Source organism: Camelus ferus, chromosome 3 (assembly GCF_009834535.1).
Source record: "Camelus ferus isolate YT-003-E chromosome 3, BCGSAC_Cfer_1.0, whole genome shotgun sequence".
Classification (NCBI taxonomy): domain Eukaryota; kingdom Metazoa; phylum Chordata; class Mammalia; order Artiodactyla; family Camelidae; genus Camelus; species Camelus ferus.
Window position 1 is genome coordinate 12,001,800 of NC_045698.1, and position 20,744 is coordinate 12,022,543.

General features: G+C 40.6%; 1 protein-coding gene across 2 annotated transcripts in view; it reads right to left on the reverse strand.

The window, feature by feature from the left end:
* Positions 1 to 1,016: 1,016 nt before the first annotated feature.
* The window catches only part of RETREG1 (reticulophagy regulator 1), a 121,843-nt gene continuing 102,115 nt past the window's right edge, over positions 1,017 to 20,744 (reverse strand). For both annotated transcript variants that reach the window (XM_032470321.1, XM_006192231.3), the window contains 6 exons: positions 10,454 to 10,580; positions 7,811 to 7,895; positions 6,667 to 6,804; positions 5,846 to 5,910; positions 5,482 to 5,608; positions 1,017 to 3,278 (listed from right to left, as the gene is read on the reverse strand). In XM_032470321.1, coding sequence (XP_032326212.1) covers positions 2,785 to 3,278; positions 5,482 to 5,608; positions 5,846 to 5,910; positions 6,667 to 6,804; positions 7,811 to 7,895; positions 10,454 to 10,580 — 1,036 coding nt within the window. In that variant the 3' untranslated portion in view covers positions 1,017 to 2,784. The remainder of the gene's footprint in view (positions 3,279 to 5,481; positions 5,609 to 5,845; positions 5,911 to 6,666; positions 6,805 to 7,810; positions 7,896 to 10,453; positions 10,581 to 20,744) is intronic.

Below are 20,744 nucleotides of genomic sequence, written 5' to 3' on the forward strand. Positions count from 1 at the left end.
CTTAAATGAAGATTTGCTCCTGGCCTAAGATCAGCAGTATACTGGCACTTGCCACTTGTTTCAAAAGTAAGAGTGAGATGCCTCAGTGGGTTCAAGATGTTTGCCAATTGCCAAACATCATAAAAGTTTCTTCTCCTAATATTCCATTCAACTGGGGAGGGGTAGTTTTGTTTAAAAAAAAAAAAAACACTTCTGAAGTTTTTAGGGTAAGAAAAGAGTAAAGATGTTTCAGAATGAGAATATAAACACTGAGTTGGCCTTCCAAAACAAGCTTGAACTTGAGCCCTGCTTTACTGTTTCAGACCAAAATGCAGGATCAGTGTATGCTTTTCCCATTGTATGATTTTGCTCAGCATTTTCTACCGAATGTGAACAAAACATCTTTCTACAGCTCCTCTATAATTAAGAATAAAATCCATGTTTCATATTTTAATGACTGCATAAATTCTCATGGTACGGGATATGTAATTTCCCACTGTGCTGGATCAATCATAGGATTCATTGTTAGTACACCAGAAATAGGACTACATGTAATGTCCCCCCCCAAAAAAAACTACACACACTGAAAACAAACCTCTCAACATCCCTATGTCTGATAGAATTAAGAGTACCATTATTGCATTGTGTAAATTTATAATCACATATGTTCTTGAACAAATACTATTGAAGTGCATGTGTGGTTTTAAAGCTACTGTCCACAGAGAGCTGGTATATCTCCCCCATGGAACTGGCAACACATTTTTCTACCCTACCAACCTCCCCATCCCCAAGTCGCTCTTAATTTAGAGTTTATAACATTCGATTCTAGCTTTATTGTTCATACCATCAAGTCTTGAGTTTGCCTCTTTGTAAGCGTGTCCAGTGACTTGTAACAGATTCTTTAATTACTTGAATTATTTAACTTCTTGTTTTCCCCTCAAAGAAGAAACTAAAAATACCTTTATACTTCTTTACTTCATGGCCAAGAATATTTTTAAATGAAGAAACATACACATCAAAAAAAAAAAACCAAAACCTGGTGACAAACTACTTTATAAATATGTGACTGTATTTTTCTTCATGTCCAGAAACTCTTACTGAATAGAATTCAGATATGTCCCTCCAAAACCCACACAGTTCATAGATCTAACACCAGATTTTCATTTGTACCATAACAGGCAAGATAATGAAGGCACAAGCTCACTTTAAAGGACATCACACACAGTCATGAGGCACTAATGACACAGAAACAGAATCAATCACGAAAAGCAGGTGTTCAGAGTCTTCAGTTACTTCTCCCCTTTAACATTTGGCAAAATTCCGTCTAGATATTTTAATACCTCAGAAAGAAAAAAATAAATAAGAGGTGCTACATTAAAATGTCAGAGGACCTATCATTAGTCTTTAGCAATAGCAAGAAAGGGATAAAATGAAGGGAGGGGACCACAGATTTCCTATATTCTGGGACGATCCTTCCTTTCTGAGGGCCTCAGATGTCTGTACGCATCTGTCCAAGTGCCAGCTGTACCTGAAGATTGAAGAGATGGCTGGTAGTTGCTGACATGGTCCCTCAACACGATTCAATGTTTCTATCACAAAAACAAAACTAGCTTGATGTCTGCTCTTGAGTCCTTTGTTAACAACCTGTCAAATTTGGTTATTTAAAAGTCATCTCAGAAGTTTAAAATAAAGGAAAAATATATCCTGGCTTCCTAAAACGAAACAGACTACAGATTTAGACTTCAATGGCAAATGAATACACTTGAAAGCCAAGCAGGTCTCCCTCCAGTAGGAGAGTCTACGCAGACTTCAAAAACAGTTACTGTTTCTCTATTGCCCATATCACATCGCTCTTAGAACACATCAGGAGCTATTTGCACAGTTTTAAGAGACTTTTTCCATGACATAATATATGACACATGAGGATTTAACCTAGTTCTGAGCAGACAGAATAGATCTGCTCTCACAACATCCCTGTTACAAATATATGACAACTGAACAACAAAGCACAGCCCAATCTCTGTTTACATCAAAACCACCCACCGTCTACATGATACATGATTACTTGCTGTGGGTTAATAGCACCCACTGCTAGGCTAGAGCTGGCAGTCCGTGGGGCGTGTCATTTACAGGGAAACCTAAGGTCTGTAACTGCAGAAATCACATGGAAATGTACCAGCCTATTCAAAGTGGTTAAATATATTCTTTTACTTTTTCCTAGGAAATTAATTTTGGTAGTCTCTCCCAAGTCTTTCAACTAAAGAGACCTTGGTCATTTTTGTCTTTTTATGGTTTCAGGTATTAGGAACAATGGAGTTGATATAGCATGTATTCACAATTAATTGTTAACATTTCAGTGAGTTACAATAAGCTGTTTTTGCATGCTTGAAAAATTAACTGTGAAGAAAAAATAAGGAATACTTTTGGGAGGATCTCAATAATTGAGTGTTTTCTTTTTGCTTTAAAAACAACCTCTAATATTCAACTCTGACAACACGGTGAGTGTATATATATATATATATATATATATATATATATATATATACACATATACATATATAAAGTTCATTTCCATGCTCATTACATAAAAATAACTATCAGAAATATCACTCTATCAGTGGTCAGCTGATATATATCCAGTTAATTCACTGCAGAAGGGAAAAAAAAGATCCAAAAATTCTAAAGTAATCAGTAAAGCTCACAGTTCAAAAAGATTTTTTTTCCTTTTTTTTTTTTTTCTTTTTTTGCTTGTTTGAAATGTTTTGGTAGTTTATCTGTGCTCTGTTGTGCAAGCTGATTCCCAGACTAATGGCCTCCGAGCAGATTTGAAAGGAAGCCCGAAGACTTCCTGTTTTGCTGGGCTTCTTCCTCCTCGTCTTGTGAAAGTCCCAGTTCACTCTCAATCTGATCGAGCTCTGACTGGTCAAGTAGTTCAAAGTCATCACCTTCTTCCGTGTCTGTGTCCTCCCCCAGGCTGGGTGCAGCCTGCGACAGTGCGTGCTGCACGCCCCCTAACTGGTCTTTGATAGCAGCGGTCACTGCGGCAGTGATGACATCCCCAGCCAGGTTGCTCATCAAGTGAAAGGTCTGGTCACTGCCCAGGGGAAGGGTGAGACCAGCCGCTGACTGCCTCTCTTTGCTCGGCCTGGGACCACTGTCCAGCTGTTCCTTTTTTCTCCTGAGCTCAGTGGGCAAGCCAAGGCTTAATTCATCTTCATCATTTGTTCCCGTGCCATTTTCTAGAGAGGGAAAATCTGAAAGGTCTCGAGAGAAAACTTCCTCACTAGGTCGGTCGAGATCTGTGAAGGTCGAGAACAGAAGTTTATACTTAAGCACCGAAATACACTGGAAATAAGAGCGCTGTCTGCAAGATCCCTGACTTGGGTCCGAATCCTCTGGGCAACCCTGGTGTTCAGCTAGCCTCCTGGCTCAGCTTCAGTCATCTTAACCACACATCGGACCTCTCCCCCAACTGGGATACTGTCTCTCCACACGTACACAAACACGACATTCCCCCGTGTTCTTAGTTTTCCTCTTAAACACAAATGCTGATGACTTACAATTAACCTATCTTAACATCAGCTGAGGCTCTGACTAGAGTTTTAAATATTCACCGAAATTTCATCTTGCTCTTGGGGAGGGAATTTGTTCTTAAGCCAATGTGAATGTGTATCATCTAAAATTTAAAAATTTTTAGTCGGACGTTTTCATAGGTTTTGGTCCAGCAGATGTATCACCCAGCCTTCGCATTTTCATTCATGGAAATCTGAGTAACTGTAACTGTGTTTGTTTAAAGCAGTGAATTAAAAGAAGCTATTGCTCCTTCTGTTCCATATTCAACCTAAGAGCTTATGGAAACATCTGGATTTCCATGAATACAGCTGTACCTAACCATACCACTTTAACCAAACTCAGGTCTTGAACATATATAGAAACACTTGAAGATTTGGGATATCTGAAAGCACTGTCAGGTTAGTAGGTAGATGGTGATTTTATTGCTTTTCACTTTTCACAGAAAATCAGTATAACAGTTAACTCTTTATAACAGAGATTTGAATTCTTCAGGTTAACTTTGTTTTTTTTTGGGGGGGGGGTAGGGCAGGAGGTAATTAGGTTTGTTTATTTGCTTATTTTAATGGAGGTACTGGGGATTGAACCCAGGACCTTGTGCATGCTAAGCACACGCTCTACCACTGAGCTGTACCCTCCCCGAATTCTTCAGTTTAAGTAATGAAAGCCTTCTACATGGATGCGATTATCATTGCTCCTTTTGTGTAAATCTGAGATGGGGGGCTTAAGAACAGAGGGTTTGTTATTTATCCTGGTCTCGTAGACATTTTCAACTTAAAGAGCTTGAGAAGACTTCAGTGATCCTCTTGTTCTAATGCACTTTAAAGATGAGGAAATTGAGGTCCACAGAAATTATGTCATTTGTTCAAGGTCATACAGTAAGTTAATGGCAAAAGCAAGGCTACACTTGGGTCTCCCAATCTCTGAATCTGTATTTTTTCAAGACTACACGGCCCTCCCCCTTCCTCAAGGAAAAGAAAGTGTGTTCTTGCTTGTAAAAATATATACAAAGCAATTTATTCATAATCCTCCATTATAATCTGTTTATATTTTCAGTATATTTTTCAGTACATTAAAATGACTTGAAATAATCCAATGAGACTAGCAAAAGTTAAGTTACTGCATAAGAATTGTCTCAAATTTCACTTTAAATTGTATTTAACCTAATTTTTAAAAAGAAAATTAAAAAAAAAAAACTAACTTGGAAGAAAAACATGAGAAAGCCTGGAGTCAGCTTTGGATTCAGGAAACTTGCCCTCCCTGCACCGTCCCTCTGACCGAGGACCAGCCCTGAACACGCGGGATTAGCTTCTGTCCTCGCCGCTCCCATTACTGCTATCAGTAATGCCACCCGACATTCCAGAAGTTAATTTTTTTCACCATCAATTATTTGTTTCCAAAATAAAGGCAGGTTTGGACATTGACTGGCTTAGAGTTTTTCTCTCATACTCTTAAAAAGAAGATGGCTTTTGAGATATAATTCATATACTGTAAAATTTACCCTTTTAAAGTGTACAATGAAGTGGTTTTTAATATATTCACAAAGCTGTTACAACCGCAGCACTATGTAATTCTAGAACATTTTCATCATCCAAAGAGGAACATATTCATTACCAGTCACCCACCACCCTCTCTTTCCTCAGCCCCTGGCAGTCACTAATCTTCTTCCCATCATATGGATTTGCCTGTTCTGGACGTTCCATATAAATGGAATTACATAATGTGTGGACTTGGGTGTCTGGCTTCTTGCACTAGCATAACGTGTTCAAGGTTCATCCGTGTTGTCAAAGTGTCAGTTCTTCATTTTTATAGCCAAGTGATATTCCATTGTGTAAATATCCCACACTGTCCATTCAGCAATTGACAAAGTTAAAATACTTTTGCACGCACTCATAATAACAAGAATCAGAGCACCTAGGAGCATGGGCATACCGTCAGAAGTGTCGGTCTGAGGAGTGTAGCCTTCTGAAAGGTTGAAGGTCCCATTGTCCGTCCAGGTGACCTCGGACACGTCTGTGTCAGACACAGACAACTCTTTGGCGGCAGTCGTGAGGCTAATCTGTGTTAATACAAATACCAGTGACACAGTTTTAAACTTCTGCCGGAAATCTTTTGAAAAGATCCAACTAACACCAAAAATGTCAGAATAATAAACACCAGATGGGTATTTTCCTTTCGATATTGTTCAATCATCTTAGACAAATAGGAGGAGTCTATTAAAATCATTCCAGTTTTGCAATACATAAACTTACAGTCAAACCACACAGGAACAAGTGGAAAACGAAACAAAAAATACCTTAGGACAAAGAGCGGAAAAGTCTAATTCACTATCATCTTTGTGACTTTTTTCTTTATCTGCTTCTGTTGAGAAAAAATGGAAGCTTTCAGATTCCTAGACACAGTGTATTTTACCCCTTATATACCCTTACCCCATATTCCTCAGATTCTCCAGTGCCTCTGTATAACTGTTTGCACCTGACAAGCTGCCCATAAGTGCAAATGTTTGGTTTCCAAGCGAAACGGTCCATGTCAGTAGTTCACCAAGTGTAGTCCTGGAACCAGCAGCATCAGCATCACTGGGAACCTTTTAGAAGTGCAAATTCCCTGCCCCCCCCCCCAGGCCAGATGAATCAGAAATTCCGAGGTGGTGCCCAGCAATCTGCTTTCATACGCTCTGGAGATGATTCGGATGCTCACTATAGTTTGCGAATCTATAAGGTCATAAGCCAAGTGAAAAAGTGAAAAAGGACCACATTACTTTTCCCTCTGTTTTCTTTGCCTTCCTCTTAAATGGCTCCCACACTCAGCACTACCTGTATCATGTGTTATTTCCATGAGTCCACCCAAAGGAAAACAATTTAGAGGACGTGAATAGTAAGTAGCAAACAGAACTGTTGAAGCCCTTTCTCCCTCCCCTGGCAAAGCTGATCAAAAAGTCGATTTTCTGTATGTTTGAGAAAAAAATTAAAGCTTAAATAGGAAAAGGCTAGGGATTTGCTCCTGTAATATGTAGTAAAAGACTGAAACACCCTGAAATGTATTAAAGGTGATTTCATAATAAATAGCCAACTGATGTCTCATCTCACGCGTGGAATCCAGAATTCAAATGTTACCTACCGGCTCTCTCGCGTTTCTTCTGGTTAATATATTCTCTGATTCCAAAATCTAGTTTCAGCAGAAATGACTTGATTTTGCTGTATATTTTTTGTCCAATATCATTACACTTTAACAGTGGGCACAAAAATGCACACAGTACTGAAATACAAGGAAGAAGAGAATTTAGGGAGACTGACCTTTTTTTCAAAAGGCTACATCTTAGTATTTCTCAAAAATATTTTGGTTCCCTTACTGACCAATAGGTGTTTTTTCTTAGGGAAATGCCTCTGTGAAATAAATTCATAGTTTCTATTCTTCCCTTTGCAATGGAAACATTTTCTCCTGCACACACACACACACACACACACACACACACACACACACACCCACCCCACTCAACTTGGCTTCTCCCACTCAACTTAATTAGAGATTTATCCAGATTGTTGCATGTATCAATTTTTCAGTGCTGAGTAGTAATCCATTGTAAGGATATACCACAGTTTGTTTACCCGTATATCCATTGATGGACATATGAATTGTCTTCTGGTTTTGGCTATTACAAATAAAGCTGCTTATGAACATTTGTGGACAAGTCTCTGTGTAGGTAGATGCTTTCTTTTCTCTTGGGTGGAATACCTGCTGTGGAATGGCTGGGTCACATAGTAGTTTTTAAGAATCTACCAAACTGTTACCCAAAATGGTGGTTCCATTCTACCTACCCACCCACAATGCAGGAGCATTGCAGTTGCTCCATATCATTGCTAATACTTAATACAGTCAGCATTTTCATTTCAGCCATTTTGGTGGGGGTACAATGATGTCTCATTGGGGTTTTAATTATTTTTTCAGCTGCAGATCATGTACAAGGGGAAAAGTACTAGTGTGCTTGTCGGGGGTGGAGAATATAGCTTACTTACAGTTTTATTGACATAATTTAAAATTAATCACTTATAACCTTGCTTTTTGACAGCTATTCTTATAATTTTGAAACAGAAACATGTCTCTAGAAAAAGAGAAACTTTGTACAGCAGGAAATTAAAGAATAATCAACTTGTTTTATAATCAAGAACGCATCCCTCCTCTTCAAAACTATGGAAGATCTTGTCGACCATAAAATGATACCGTATGTGTCACATACATTAGTCACATGTTCTACTATACTTACACAGTAGATAGCTGAGTATAACCCCAGGAATGTAGCTTCCCAAGATCGTAAAAAATGTGCACACACTGCAGACCAGGAGACAAAACTAGAAATAACAGAAGTAACATGTGACCGTTATGCGTAACACCAAGACGTTTCAGAGCACAGGATACACACACAATTTCTCATCTATATTTGATCTATCATGTTATGGCAAATGTTTTTCAAACAGTGTTCTTTTGCACTTAAATCTGATTAATGACTGCTGTTTGATCTTAGCCACTTTCACATTCAGTAATAACCATTTCTAGGTTCCTGAAGCTGATCTCTGGCACGGAGAATAACGTCTCCCATTAATCACGCCTGCAGCTGTATCACGGACAGTGCAAGAGGCTGGAAGAGTAGTATGTGCCCAGAAACTTCTTTTTCTCAGGATCACTCACTGAAAACAGTGCAGGCCAATAACGAAAGCTGCAAGTTCAAACTACTTCTGTAAGTCCATGGAAGTTCATAAACACAGCAAAACATGTTATAGAAATTAGAGGTATTTACATAAACACAATGGTAGTTTGCACAGCTGACAAGCGGCTGGGATAAATCTACTGGCCATGACTACCCTCCTTCTAACCACATCCATTCCCTCAAGTTGACCCCACTTCTAGGTCGCCTAGAAGCCAATGGCAAACGAAATCAATCCTACAGTGAAATTTGATTATGTTCTTTCTCTCTGTCAGTTACGGCCAAAAGAATCTTGGTTGTTTTAAGAAATTTAAATATCAAGGCAGAAAAAATCCTCCCATAAAATCTCCACTTCTTTTCCCACACTCTGTTCTTAAAAATAAACTATCTTACTTCTTTGCTTTATCTTTAAATTATGGCACTAAATTTAACTGATAAAGAAAATTCATTAAGTGAATTTCAAAACCAGTGGGGAGGGCATAACTCAAGTGGTAGAGCACATGCTTAGCACATAGGAAGTCCTGGGTTCAGTCCCCAGTACCTCCTCCAAAAATAAGTAAACTTAATTACCTTCCCCCAAAATAAAAACCTAAGGAAAAAAGGGAATTTCAAAACCACACACGAGGAAAGGAGACCTAAATCTCTGATCAATGATTGATTACAAGAACCCTCGGGGGGGAGTCTAAAATTCAGATTAATTTTAATTTTTCATTCTTTGGCACAGGGTTAATAAATTCACTAGCAAAAAGGAAAATAGATGAACTTGTTGGAACAAAATTAAGAGCTATTTCTCAAACATCAGGGGCACTGAAGAATATGGAATTCTAATAGCAAAATGGAAGAGGAAAGACCATAAAAGTTAAAAGAATAAAGAAAAGCATTACTATATCCAGAATCCAGTTTCACAAAAGGGATTTCATATTATTCGCTAAATTTGTAGCATCACCATCTTAGGCTAATTGACTTGGGGTGTGTTAATGCCCTCCAATGCAGAAGTTTTAAGTACAGAATCTTCTAAAAATGCATTTAATCATTTCAGTAAAATAAGCATCAAAAGTACAACTCACCTCCCCCTACCCCCATGTGGATATCTATTCTAAAAACTGCCTTCAGATTTAAAAAATTTGTCCATATACAATGCTGCAATGTTAATGTGCTCAAAAATGTGTCCACGTATAGTTCTGTTACTCAATACCATTGAAGTTAAGAGATTTCCCAGTAACGTGGTACAAAGAGAGGGTAACGCGAAAGTTCCTAGGTTCTTCCTTCCAACTACAGGTGGACATTCAAGAAACATGACTACAACACTGGAAGGGAGGGAGTGTCCTGATGTCCCTGGACCTCACCTGTGCTATCAAGGTCAGCTGGAGCCGCCTCTGCACATAAAAATACTACAAATGGGTGCACTTCTCCGCACAGTCCCTTTCAAACCACCCTTGACTTTCCTCCTAGTGGGTTTTCATATTAATTGGAAAAATACTCATTTCACTTATATAATCACTATAGATGTTTCTGCCAAAGATTTTCTTTCTTAAGTAAATCATATAAGAATCTCCACTTTTTGGATTGAAAGTGAGACTCAGATACCTCCAAAAGCATCCTCCAAGGGCTGTGTGTTCATTTTATCTCCCTTTGACTTCAAAACCAGCCTATCGAGGTTAAATAAGTGTTTTTAATTGAAGCATAGTTGATTTACAATGTGTTAGTTTCTGGTATACAGCACAGTGATTTGGTTATACATATATATATTCTTTTTCACTATAGGCTATTACAAGGTATTGAATATAGTTCCCTGTGCCGTACAGTAGGCCCTTGTTGTTCATCTGTTTTATGTATAGTAGTGTGTATCTGCAAACCCCAAACTCCTAATTTACCCCTCCCCTTCCTTTAAAACTGAAATTTCCAATAACACATTTTTTTCTCCTTGGTCTGGCTGAGAAGACCAATCGCCATTCATTTTAGTTAATAAGCTCCATAAATATATATAAAATAGGAAACCAAGCCAATTGCAAAACATAAGGTTGAGGATTTCCTAGTGCTAACACACTAATATTTCTGGACCTATCAGTTTTTGTGGCACGGGTTCCCAGTATCTTATACAGAGAACTGGAGAATCCATACAAGCTGATACAATCGGTTAATACGCTGGTTTCCCATTGCACATTTTAAAGCACACACATCATTCTCCTTTCCTGGAAAACTTGCCTTGCCGGGGCTCTGCTGTTTAAAAAGAGACATTTCTTGAAGAAATAGGCTGAAATTCATCCATGATTCTGCAATACAGTGGCTGAGCCCAGGTCTCTCATCTGGTTTGGAATTGATAACTTCCCAGCTAAAGAGAGAAAAAGAAAAGAAAAAATTGTAACTGAACTTGGGACGATTCACTCAACATTCTTTATTTCAGCAAATATATATATTGAGCGCCTACTAGTGGTCACATTCCCTGGCTCCGTGACGCTGTGTGACTTCAGAGATGAACAAGCCAGACACCTGTCTAAGGAAGCACACACAACAAGAGAAGAAACGCAGGCTAAGCACCGAGTTCCACAATGATCTGGTCACAGCGAAGGAAAAGTCTACGGGGAGGGCTTTAGGACATCTTCGCTGAAGATGTCACCTGTATGCTGCAATCTGGATTTGCGCTATTTACCATAATGGCTTGGAAGGGTTCCAGACAGAACCTCACACAGCACATGCAAGAGGCCCTGGCGTGAGGAGGAGCTGGAGCCAGTGTGACAGCAGCAGAGCGGACCAGAGAGTAACTCCAGTAAGAACCTGGGACGGCAGGAAGGGACCTAATCATACAGGGCCTTCTGGGACGTGTAATCATTTTAAACTTAAGGATAGGGAAGCCACAGTACTTTTAAAGACACCTTGGCTTTAAACTTATCACCATCAACATCATGAACACCAACAAGGCATTTTCAGTATACAGCTGATCCTTGCAAAACACCGCAGTTAATCCGCCTATAATTTATTGTCGGCCCCTCGTATCTGCGGTTCCTCTGCATCCGCAGATTTAACCAGTGACACACCCTGTAGTATTTACTGAAAAACATCCACTATATGTGGATCCATGCAGTTCAAATGCGAGTTGTTCAAGGGTCAACTCCACACTAGGGCTGGTTAACTCAACAGAAAATTGTTAACTCAACAGGATCTCACAATATCCGGCACTTTTCTAGCCTGTCTTTTCCTGATCATCATCATAGAATGTGCTGAACGTGGTGCACGTGCCAGGCGTAGTGCTGTGGGTCCCGCCCTCATTTCTCCACAGGAGACTCAGTCAACTAAAAACTAGCAGCAGCCGCTCCAGGAAGAAGACATGCAAATACTGGGCCGTTCCTAAAGTTACAATGACGTCAAGTTCAAATCCCACCCTTGCAATCCTAGCACATCACCTAAACATACCAGTTCAAACAAGCTCTGTTAAGGGTCCCCAAATTCTTTCATTTCATGGATAATTTTCAGCGCCTACCACGTGGAAGGCACTGCCACAGAGCTAAGGAAATGACACTAGCTAAACAAACGTGTCTAGTAGAGGACAGAGATCGTTAGTGAAGTGTCATCTGAGCTATGACTGCGAGGGCACGGGGTGGGGGGGATCGATCTCCTACCCAGAAATTATGTCCATATAGATTCTGTTTCTTTTTAGTAAAGTTTCAACACAAAGGTAATTTGTAAATTCAATAATTCAATTTCCTTTTTAATATAAATTTGAAGTTATATTTAAGTAAGTGCAATAGCATTAAAAAAGAAATAAAAAATATTTCTTGCCCTGCCTCTTTGTTCTTTCAGCCTTAGCTAGTTCTCTGCCGGAGAGTTTCTGAGCAGCCAGGTGTCCAGGCGGATGCCAGCCCACCAGGCAGGCACTGGCCAAATGATTTCCTGACTGTGGTGAGAAATGAACTTTCAGGGACGTTTAGCTATAGTTTATGTATTCATTAACTCTACCCACTCTTGAATCACCGAGCAAGGCTGTTTACATCAGTGACCAAGTGTAGCCCTGGGTTTGCATATCCTACGAATGATTCCAGACCTATTAAAAGAAACAGTAAGTGTGTGGCTAGGAGGCCACTATCTGTAACACAGTCTTGCCAGTATGTCAGTTTAATGGGAAAAGATATTGTACAGGAAAGTCAAAGCCAAAATGGTTATTAAACTGTGGCTTTCTTTCTAGAACAATGTAGACTTGTTATAAATTGTCAAGGGTACACTAGTGTAATGGGACCACAAAGATGACAGAAATGCAGATTTAAATTTCGGTTCTCTATGCATATTGAGTAGTAATTTAGGATTTGGTTGAACCGTTTGGCAAATATACTTATAACAAAAATCAACAAAAAACTTATAATGGAATGGAACTATTTGATTATTATTTTAATGATTTCAATGGGATGAATGAACATTTTGTATTTTGACACAAATTTAAAATACACTTTCATTAGGATAATGAACAAATCAAGTGAGTTGCCTTCAAACAATGGAAGATGGAACAGCAGTGGAAATGAAGGAACTCAGACTCCATGTCTGTACATGAACCTCAGGATCATAAGATTGAGAGGAAAGAAATCACAGAAGAACAAGACACAGAATGATTTCATTTACATAAAGCTCAAAATCACACTAACAGTTATTAAGCAAGGAAATGATAAAAAAAAAACCAAACCAAAACAAACAAGATTCAGGAGAGGGGTTACCCCAGGTGGGGGGATCCAGGGAGCAAGACTGGAGATGACAAGTAGGAGTTTCTTGGGTATTTGTCACTTTCTGTTTCTTAAATTAGGTGCCGAATAAACGAAACCTGACTCACCAGTCCTTAAAGCTACACATATCTACACACGGATACACAGATGGCCTTTATTTAAAAACTCCTTGATACTTAAATGTATAGTCATGTTTTTTACTTAATGAATAACATTCTTACATGAGTATATTTCACTTCACATCCTATAGTCAAAATACAAATATTACTGAAGTTTTTGCTTCAGTTTATTTCTTTTGTCTCCAGCTTTATTGCGATGTAGTTGACAAACAGCACTACGTAAGTTTAAGGTGGATGGCGTAATGATCTGACGTACACACAGCATGGAAATGATGAGCACAACAAGTTTGGTGATAATCCATCATTTCGCACAGATACAACATTAAAGAAACAGAAAAATACATATTTTTCCCTGGGATGAGCACTCTGAGGATTTACTCTCTTAACAACTTTCACATATAACATAGAGCAGCGTTCACTGTATTCATCATACTGTGCATTATGTCCCTAGCACTTATTTAGTTTATAACTAAAAGCTGGTACCTTTTGACTGCCTTCATCCAATTCCCCATCCGCCACCTCTGGTAACCACAAATCTGGTCTGTTTTTCTATGAGTTTCCTGGTTTGCTTATTTGTTTGTTTTTGAAGCATAATTCACCTACAACACTATGTTAGTTCCTGGTACACAACATAGTGATTTGACATTTCCATATATTTTTAAATGATCGCCGTGATTGAGTCTAGTGTGTGATCATCCGTCACATACAAAGACATCACACAGTCACTGACTTTCCCCCCACACTGGGCAGCCAGCACTGGTGATGCTTCAGTTACTTTACTTGTGAAGCAAGGGGCTCTGTCCTTGCCCCTCTGCCCTGTGCTCCAGGGGGCGGGGGGGACCCGTGTATGCTCTGGGAATGGGCTGCCAGCCCAGCTCCGGGGGGACAGCCCCTCTGCCATGCGATTTGTGCCTCAAGGCTCTGCCCTCCTCGCTTAGGACCTCAGACCAGCTGTCTCCTGTGGGGCAGCCCTGTCCCAGTGGAACCAAACCCGAATTCCTGGGGCTGGGCAGAGCTGCTCCACAGGACCCTAGGGTCATGACAATGAGGGGACAGTGGACCAACCTAATCCATAGCCAAGAAGAACAGTTTCTTCTGGCTTGAGCCATGAAAAACAGTGTTTTGAATACATGGTACTTTGAATACATAGGTGCTGGGACCTTGTTCTAATCCTACCTCTGGGATTCATGTCTCAGAAGTGACACCCCACTTGTAAACATATTTTACTACTCAAGTAAGTGAATGTCCTAAAATTAGAAAAGAGCCTAGTCTAATACTAAATTACTTAAAATTACCTAAATTATGCTATAGAGACAATGTTATAGCAAAGTGCTTAATACATATTACAGTGAAGAAACTAAACTTTGTTTTGTATTTACAGATCTTACCCATCTTCATGGTGGATTTCAAGGGGACATAAAGACACTTCAGTATCCATCCATCACCTTATCCATTGATTCAATAAAAAGTTACCAAGTTCCCTTCATGTCTTACATTATACTTGGTGTGCTGTATTGTCATTTTAAACCAACAAAAACTGAATACCCGCAGCACTGTTCTCTGTGTCCATAGATGCCACTTGTTAGTGGGACGAGGGAACATGGGAATATTCACCCTGTGGATGTCTTCCATAGCCATAAGACACTCCATAGTAAATCTCTACCATTTGGAAGAAGCCTCATGTGACAGTACTTTGGGACAATAAATTCCATTATTACTTACATTTATGTTAAAAAAATAGCCTTAAACAATTCCAATGATTTCTGAATTACTGTTACAATCACAAACAGAAATAAGAAATTCCCGTGTAAATCATGCAAATATTATCTAATCAAATGGGTTTTGGAAAGAGTAGTAAATGTTTAGTAAACTAAAACTAAAAAAACTACTAAAATAAATGTATAGATCATCCTGAATAAAACTTAATGGAAATATGTATGGTTTAAGAAGAAAATCTGGATTCAAGGGCAAAGAAGAGATGTCAATCTACACTTCTTTAAATGAAACACGGACCTAGAAGGGTCATTTTCTGTGTTTCATAATAGTTTTAAATTGCCCAGTAATTAATATTGATTGTCTATTTCTATTGTCTTCCATTATATATAGTCTACCATTAACTTATATGTCACCATGGTTCAATTTCTGTAATATAGGTACAGAAGGTATTTGAATAATGTAGTTATATAATTGAGAATGGAATGAGAAAACTGACATCAACTTTTCAAATTCCTGTACTTTAGATGAGGAACATGACACACGTTTTCTCAGTTAGCTCGAGGCCAAGACTCCTGATTTCCAATACAGTCCTCTTCCCTTTGAAACATGTTTCCTCTCCAGAGGAAGAGTAAATTCAATGACATCCTTGGAAGACACCACATATTGCAGTTTAGAACAAGAAGGAACATACGATGTTCCTCCTCACTCCTTTCTTAGAGTCAAGAAGAATGAAGTGTGGTCGACCAAGACCAGCATGGCATCGTTTGGGACCCACCCTTCCCAGAAAAATGAAAAAAAAAAAAAAGAAAGAGCACTTCCTGTGCAGCATCCAAATAGTCATCGGAAAGGAAGATGAATGGTTGGTTCACGATTAGTACGGGGACATCCATGCACACGCGTGCGTGCATACACACACACACACACACACAGGCTCTGAGTTGCTCCATGGTAAGACTCTAGGTTTTCCTAAAGAGTCTTGTCTGGAAAACACACAACCAGAGATAGAATCTCCTGTGAATACTGGACGATGCTGGGGAAACAGATCTTTTACATGGTGTGTGGCTGTCTTCCCACCACCCTTGGCACTGGTCAACGTGCAATGCAAGGTCCAACCAACAGAAAAGGAGGCTGAAAATCAGTGAGAACCTTTACCAAGTTCTTCACCGAAAAGTGTAGGTCCTCCACAATTGAAGCTCATCCAAGGGAGAAAATGAGCTTCCAATGGCTTTAGTATTACTACTTCCAGGGCTCTTTTCTTGAACTCCATAGTTTCAGAGAGAACATGCATATTCCAGATTCAAAGGAAAGTATGGTTCTTTTGGGAAGTAAGCTTCTTTCTTTCCTTCCTTCCTCCTACCCTCACTTCCTTCCTTCCTTCCAGCTAGTTTTCTCTCCCCACCTGCCCTCCTTCCTGAAGCACACTCTGGCCACGGAATAAGGACCACTGAAGAGTCCCTGCTCATGGCTATCAGCGCCACCTTCCCAGACTCTCAGAGGATCCAGTTCCCACGGCTCCCAGTGAGAAGCCACACCTCCCAGCCGTCCCAGGGCCACGCCGTCCTCCACACGGGCTCGGCCCAAGGGTCCGCAGCTGTGCAGAGCTTTCCAGAAAAGCCACCAAACCGAGGCCCCTGGCAGTCCATTTAGTTACATTTTCCGTCCTAAGAGAAACTAAAGGACAGATTTTTAACAGAGGATATTCTGCATGGTCAAGATAAGCGGTCATTTACTGAAGAACCAATTTCTGGTTCCACCCTGTATGAGAAGCTCTAAGGGAATAAGAATTAAAAAGATGACTCTTCAGACAAGTGGCCTCACTTTATCACAGAAGGGAGCTCTGGCTTCCTGGCAGAATCAGACGCTGACATCCCTTCTTTCTGCCCCCATGTCCCCGTAAGGATACAATTAGGCATATATATTAGATGTTCCAGCCGAAGTAATCTCTTTAGGCAGTTCTCACATGGAAAGTGTGTGTAAACCGCAAGGCACTGTTTAGACAGCAGCCTCGTGGCCTCACAACAGAAATTCTGCTGGTGCAGGCCTGGGGTGACCTTAGAAACCTGCCTTTTGCATAAGGGTCCCAGGTGATCCTGAGGCAGCTGTTTCTTACCCTGAGTTACAACTAGAAGCACCCAGTGAGAAAGTGACACAGAATTCCTGTTTCAAACAGAGAGAGGAGCAGGGAATTGGCTTCAGGCAAGATAGCGGAGCAGGGACCCAGCTTGCCCTCCCATTTGAAACAACTAAAAAGAAAAAAGAAAGGAAAAAACAGATAAAATATCTGTACATTGATTTTCTAGAGCCAGGGCATTATTGTAAGGACAGTGAGCCACGGGGGGCACCTTGAGTTTCAGGCCACGGAGCAGAGAGGAGCCTGACAGGTGGGTCCTGGTGACCACCTGAGTTGAGGAGACAGAAGCGAGAGGCAAAGAGGCTGGAGGTGTCAGGACAGGGTGCAGGAGGGCCACCTGCGGGGTGCCCTGGAGTCTCCAGCTGCAGGTGACTGGTGCACGTGGGTGAGGAACACAGAGGCCAGGAACAAGGCATCAGAAAGGAAGACAGGGATGAGCTCTGCTCCCACGGCTGGGAATGACGCCCAGTCCCACCTACTAGACGGGAAAACCTCAGCATTCACATGTCGGGTAGAACACTCAGAAGAATCTTGCCTCAGTAGCTGAGAATAATGAATCCTAGACTAAACACTGCTGCGGTCCTAACAACTGAAGAGCAAGGTTCAAAAGGATCAAATGGATTTTACGCAATTTAAGCTGTGTCATACGTAGGAATAACAAGTGGTGAGTTTTATTATGAAGCAAATAACCCACATGGTCAAAGTGGGATCTAACGATTTTATTTCGTTTCCTCTCATACCTCTTTTTCACATTATGGTGTACCATTTTCTTTAAAAGATCTAAACAAAAACATTGTTATTTAAAGACAAGTTTGTCTTTGTGCAGTTTAAGGGCTGCATCCTCTGGACCTCGAATGCACTTTGATTTCGAGATGCAGCGCCCAGGCCTCTCCGTTAGGGGGTTCTGTGAGACTGAGAAATGTGACACGAGAGCTCTAAAAATAGACTGTAATTCTGTATGAGAGAACACGTGCTAGCAGCCCGTTTCATCTCTTTCGCCCCAAGAGCCTGTGAGCACAACAAAAAGTACTGCTGAGACAAATGAGTCCTGGCAGAGAACAAATAATGTCCCTCAGTATCATTCCCTTCCGTTCATTCCAATCCACAGGCATTGAGTGTGGTTACCTGTCACCAGTCCTGGCCGGGAGATTTCAAGATGACTAAAGGCACAGCTTTTGAAAAATGAGTGAAAGTGTACATGTGACCCCAAAATGATTTCTCTCTCGCCCTCATTATATATGACACTTCTTTGTCAAATGACATTTAATTGAATCTAGGGCTGTTGGGGAGAAAAACATTCAAGAACTGAGCTGGGGATTGGATAACAAATAGGCTTCATTTATTCCAAAAGTTTCCTGACCTGGAAATCGGTATTTCGTGAGAAATTCCTTCTGGCACCACTTGGGTCCTAACTCCTGACTTCTCCATGGGGTCCCTGGGTCCGGGAGCACTGTCTGCAGACATTACCCTCACATGACCCACGAGCATCTGGGAATCCCGAGAAGAACAGGTCTGGTGCCTGTGAAGTTGGCCAGAATGTGAAGCTCCATGAATCTCCATCCTTCATATGGGACAGAGGACTTCAGTCCCTTTTCTGATTCAGCTAGGCAACTCAGTCCACTGGAGAGTATTTTCAGATACTGCTGTTCCCTCTCAAACACACACACACAAAAACACACCTTTCTGGTCACTTTTTAGATTTCCCATATTCTTAAGAACTCATATTGCAATGATCATTTCTGAAGATCTTTAGAACTGTCACACTACCTCCGGAGAAAATACATCATTTCATGCTATTTGAGACTTTAAGTCCACAGGAACTGGAAATTGAAGCCAAACAATATTTTACAGAAAGTTTGCAGTGTCAACATCCCATAGGGACAGACCTTTTAAAAAGGGGATTTGTAATCACCTAACTTGTCACCTCGCAACCGGGACAGACAGCTGCTTCACCCATCGCACCTATAAATACGCTTTGGCGGGGAGCCCGCACAGCCCCGTCATTCTCGGCTGGTGACTAACGGTCTCGTGTTCTCTGTTGCTGGTGAACATCTGTTGATGTTAACTCCTGACGAATTTTTCTTAGAAAGGTCAATCAGTCTCCAGTTACAGATCTGGACGTTTCTTAGCACGATGTGTTAGAATTGTTTTTAATCCTGAGGGTAACGTGACGTGTTCCTCTGAGTGCGTGCGTGTTTGCGTGCCAGCGTCTGCAGGCAGAGAGACAACCTAAAAACAGGGATGTGTTTCCCTGCACAAACACTCAGATTTAGAACCATGACAAAGCAAATAGGATATGTCAACTGGAGGATTAGATAAGCAAACAGGAGATTAAGAAATTTCATAGCACTCAATTTGAAGTCTTCACTTTCTCAGACCACTGTACCACATGAACAACTTAACTTCTCCCCGGGGCCAGGGGACCAGGAGGCACCATCTGAGTGTCAGCTCCTTCTGCCCTGAGAGGCGTCTGCAGCCCGGGGAGGGTGTGCAGAGGTTGATGCCCTCCCTCCGGGCAACTTAGTGTTTTATTTGGAGTGCTTTCTCTTTTTTTTTTTATACACCAAGTTTCAAATGAATTGGCGATCAGTCACTTTGTGAAATGTCCCTTTCTCCCTCTCTTTTTAGCCTCGGCACTGGCACGTCCTTGGAGCAGAGATCATCCCCACCGAGATGACCTGGAAGCCTGGCACTCAACCGCCCCTCAGGTTATTTCTTCTATTATTCTAGTTTCTATGAACAGATGCCAGTAGAAGTTATTTTCCAGCCTTTTCAACTTTGTTAACGTCTCCACAAGTAGATTTTCATAAGCCCAGGGCATGAACAATTTAAATTCCATTACTAGCTCCAAACAGGCACCTCCTGGAAACCTGCAGGGGATTAAACATCTTTTCATTTGTGGAAGCAGGGGTTTATTTCAGTCACTAGCCCTGAGGGAAGAAAAGGTTTCTCCTTTATCCCTGAAGGTCAAGTAATATCTGAGAATCAGGAAACATTCTTCAAGGAAAATAAGAAATTGTTATCATGATGCAAGTTGGCTAATTTGGATATACGCCTTTCTTTGCATTCTGCTTGGGATCCACAATTTCCAAGCAAGTAGGATCCAGGATTTACTGTAATTGGAATCAAAAGGAAGTGTCTCCTTCCTGCTTTTTCTACCTTGACCTAGTTACATGAAACTTAAGCTTCTGAAACAATATGTGTTTCTTACAGTGCAAAATTCTTCATTAACAATATAGTTTCTCATTTTGGTTTTTTAGAGACCTTACTCATTGTACTGGGCCAAAGTAGGTATACACAACCCAGACAGATGAAATGATAATCAAGCTCCTCCAAAGTGCTTTTTTCATGAAGGCCAATTAAAATTCATTTTGCTGGGAGAATCTGTTGTCAGTCTTTGTGATAAAGGGGGTATCCTGGACTACGGCAAACCTGGAGTCAGTGACTATCAGTCATTGGGATATTTATTTAAAATGCTACAATGTTCAGTCATGGGCTGCAGTCCCACCTTAGCCCCTTTAAATAGCGCATCTCCCCTTTATCTTCCTTTATAAGCCGGTGAATGATGTTGGTGGCTCTTAAAGGAACATACCCTTGCCAAGAGGATCACTGTTATCAGTCATAAAAAAACGAGAATTGCATTACAATGTCTGAACACCTGTTATATTGGCCATTGGCCTCCCTCAAAAGAAGATTTTAATAATAAGCTACTGTGTGTATATTGTATGTTTTAATGGTAAATTAGTGCAACACCATACTTCAGAACAGCATGCCCGGAAATGGGTATGTATTTGGGGGTGGAGGTGGGGGACAAACTGGAAAGG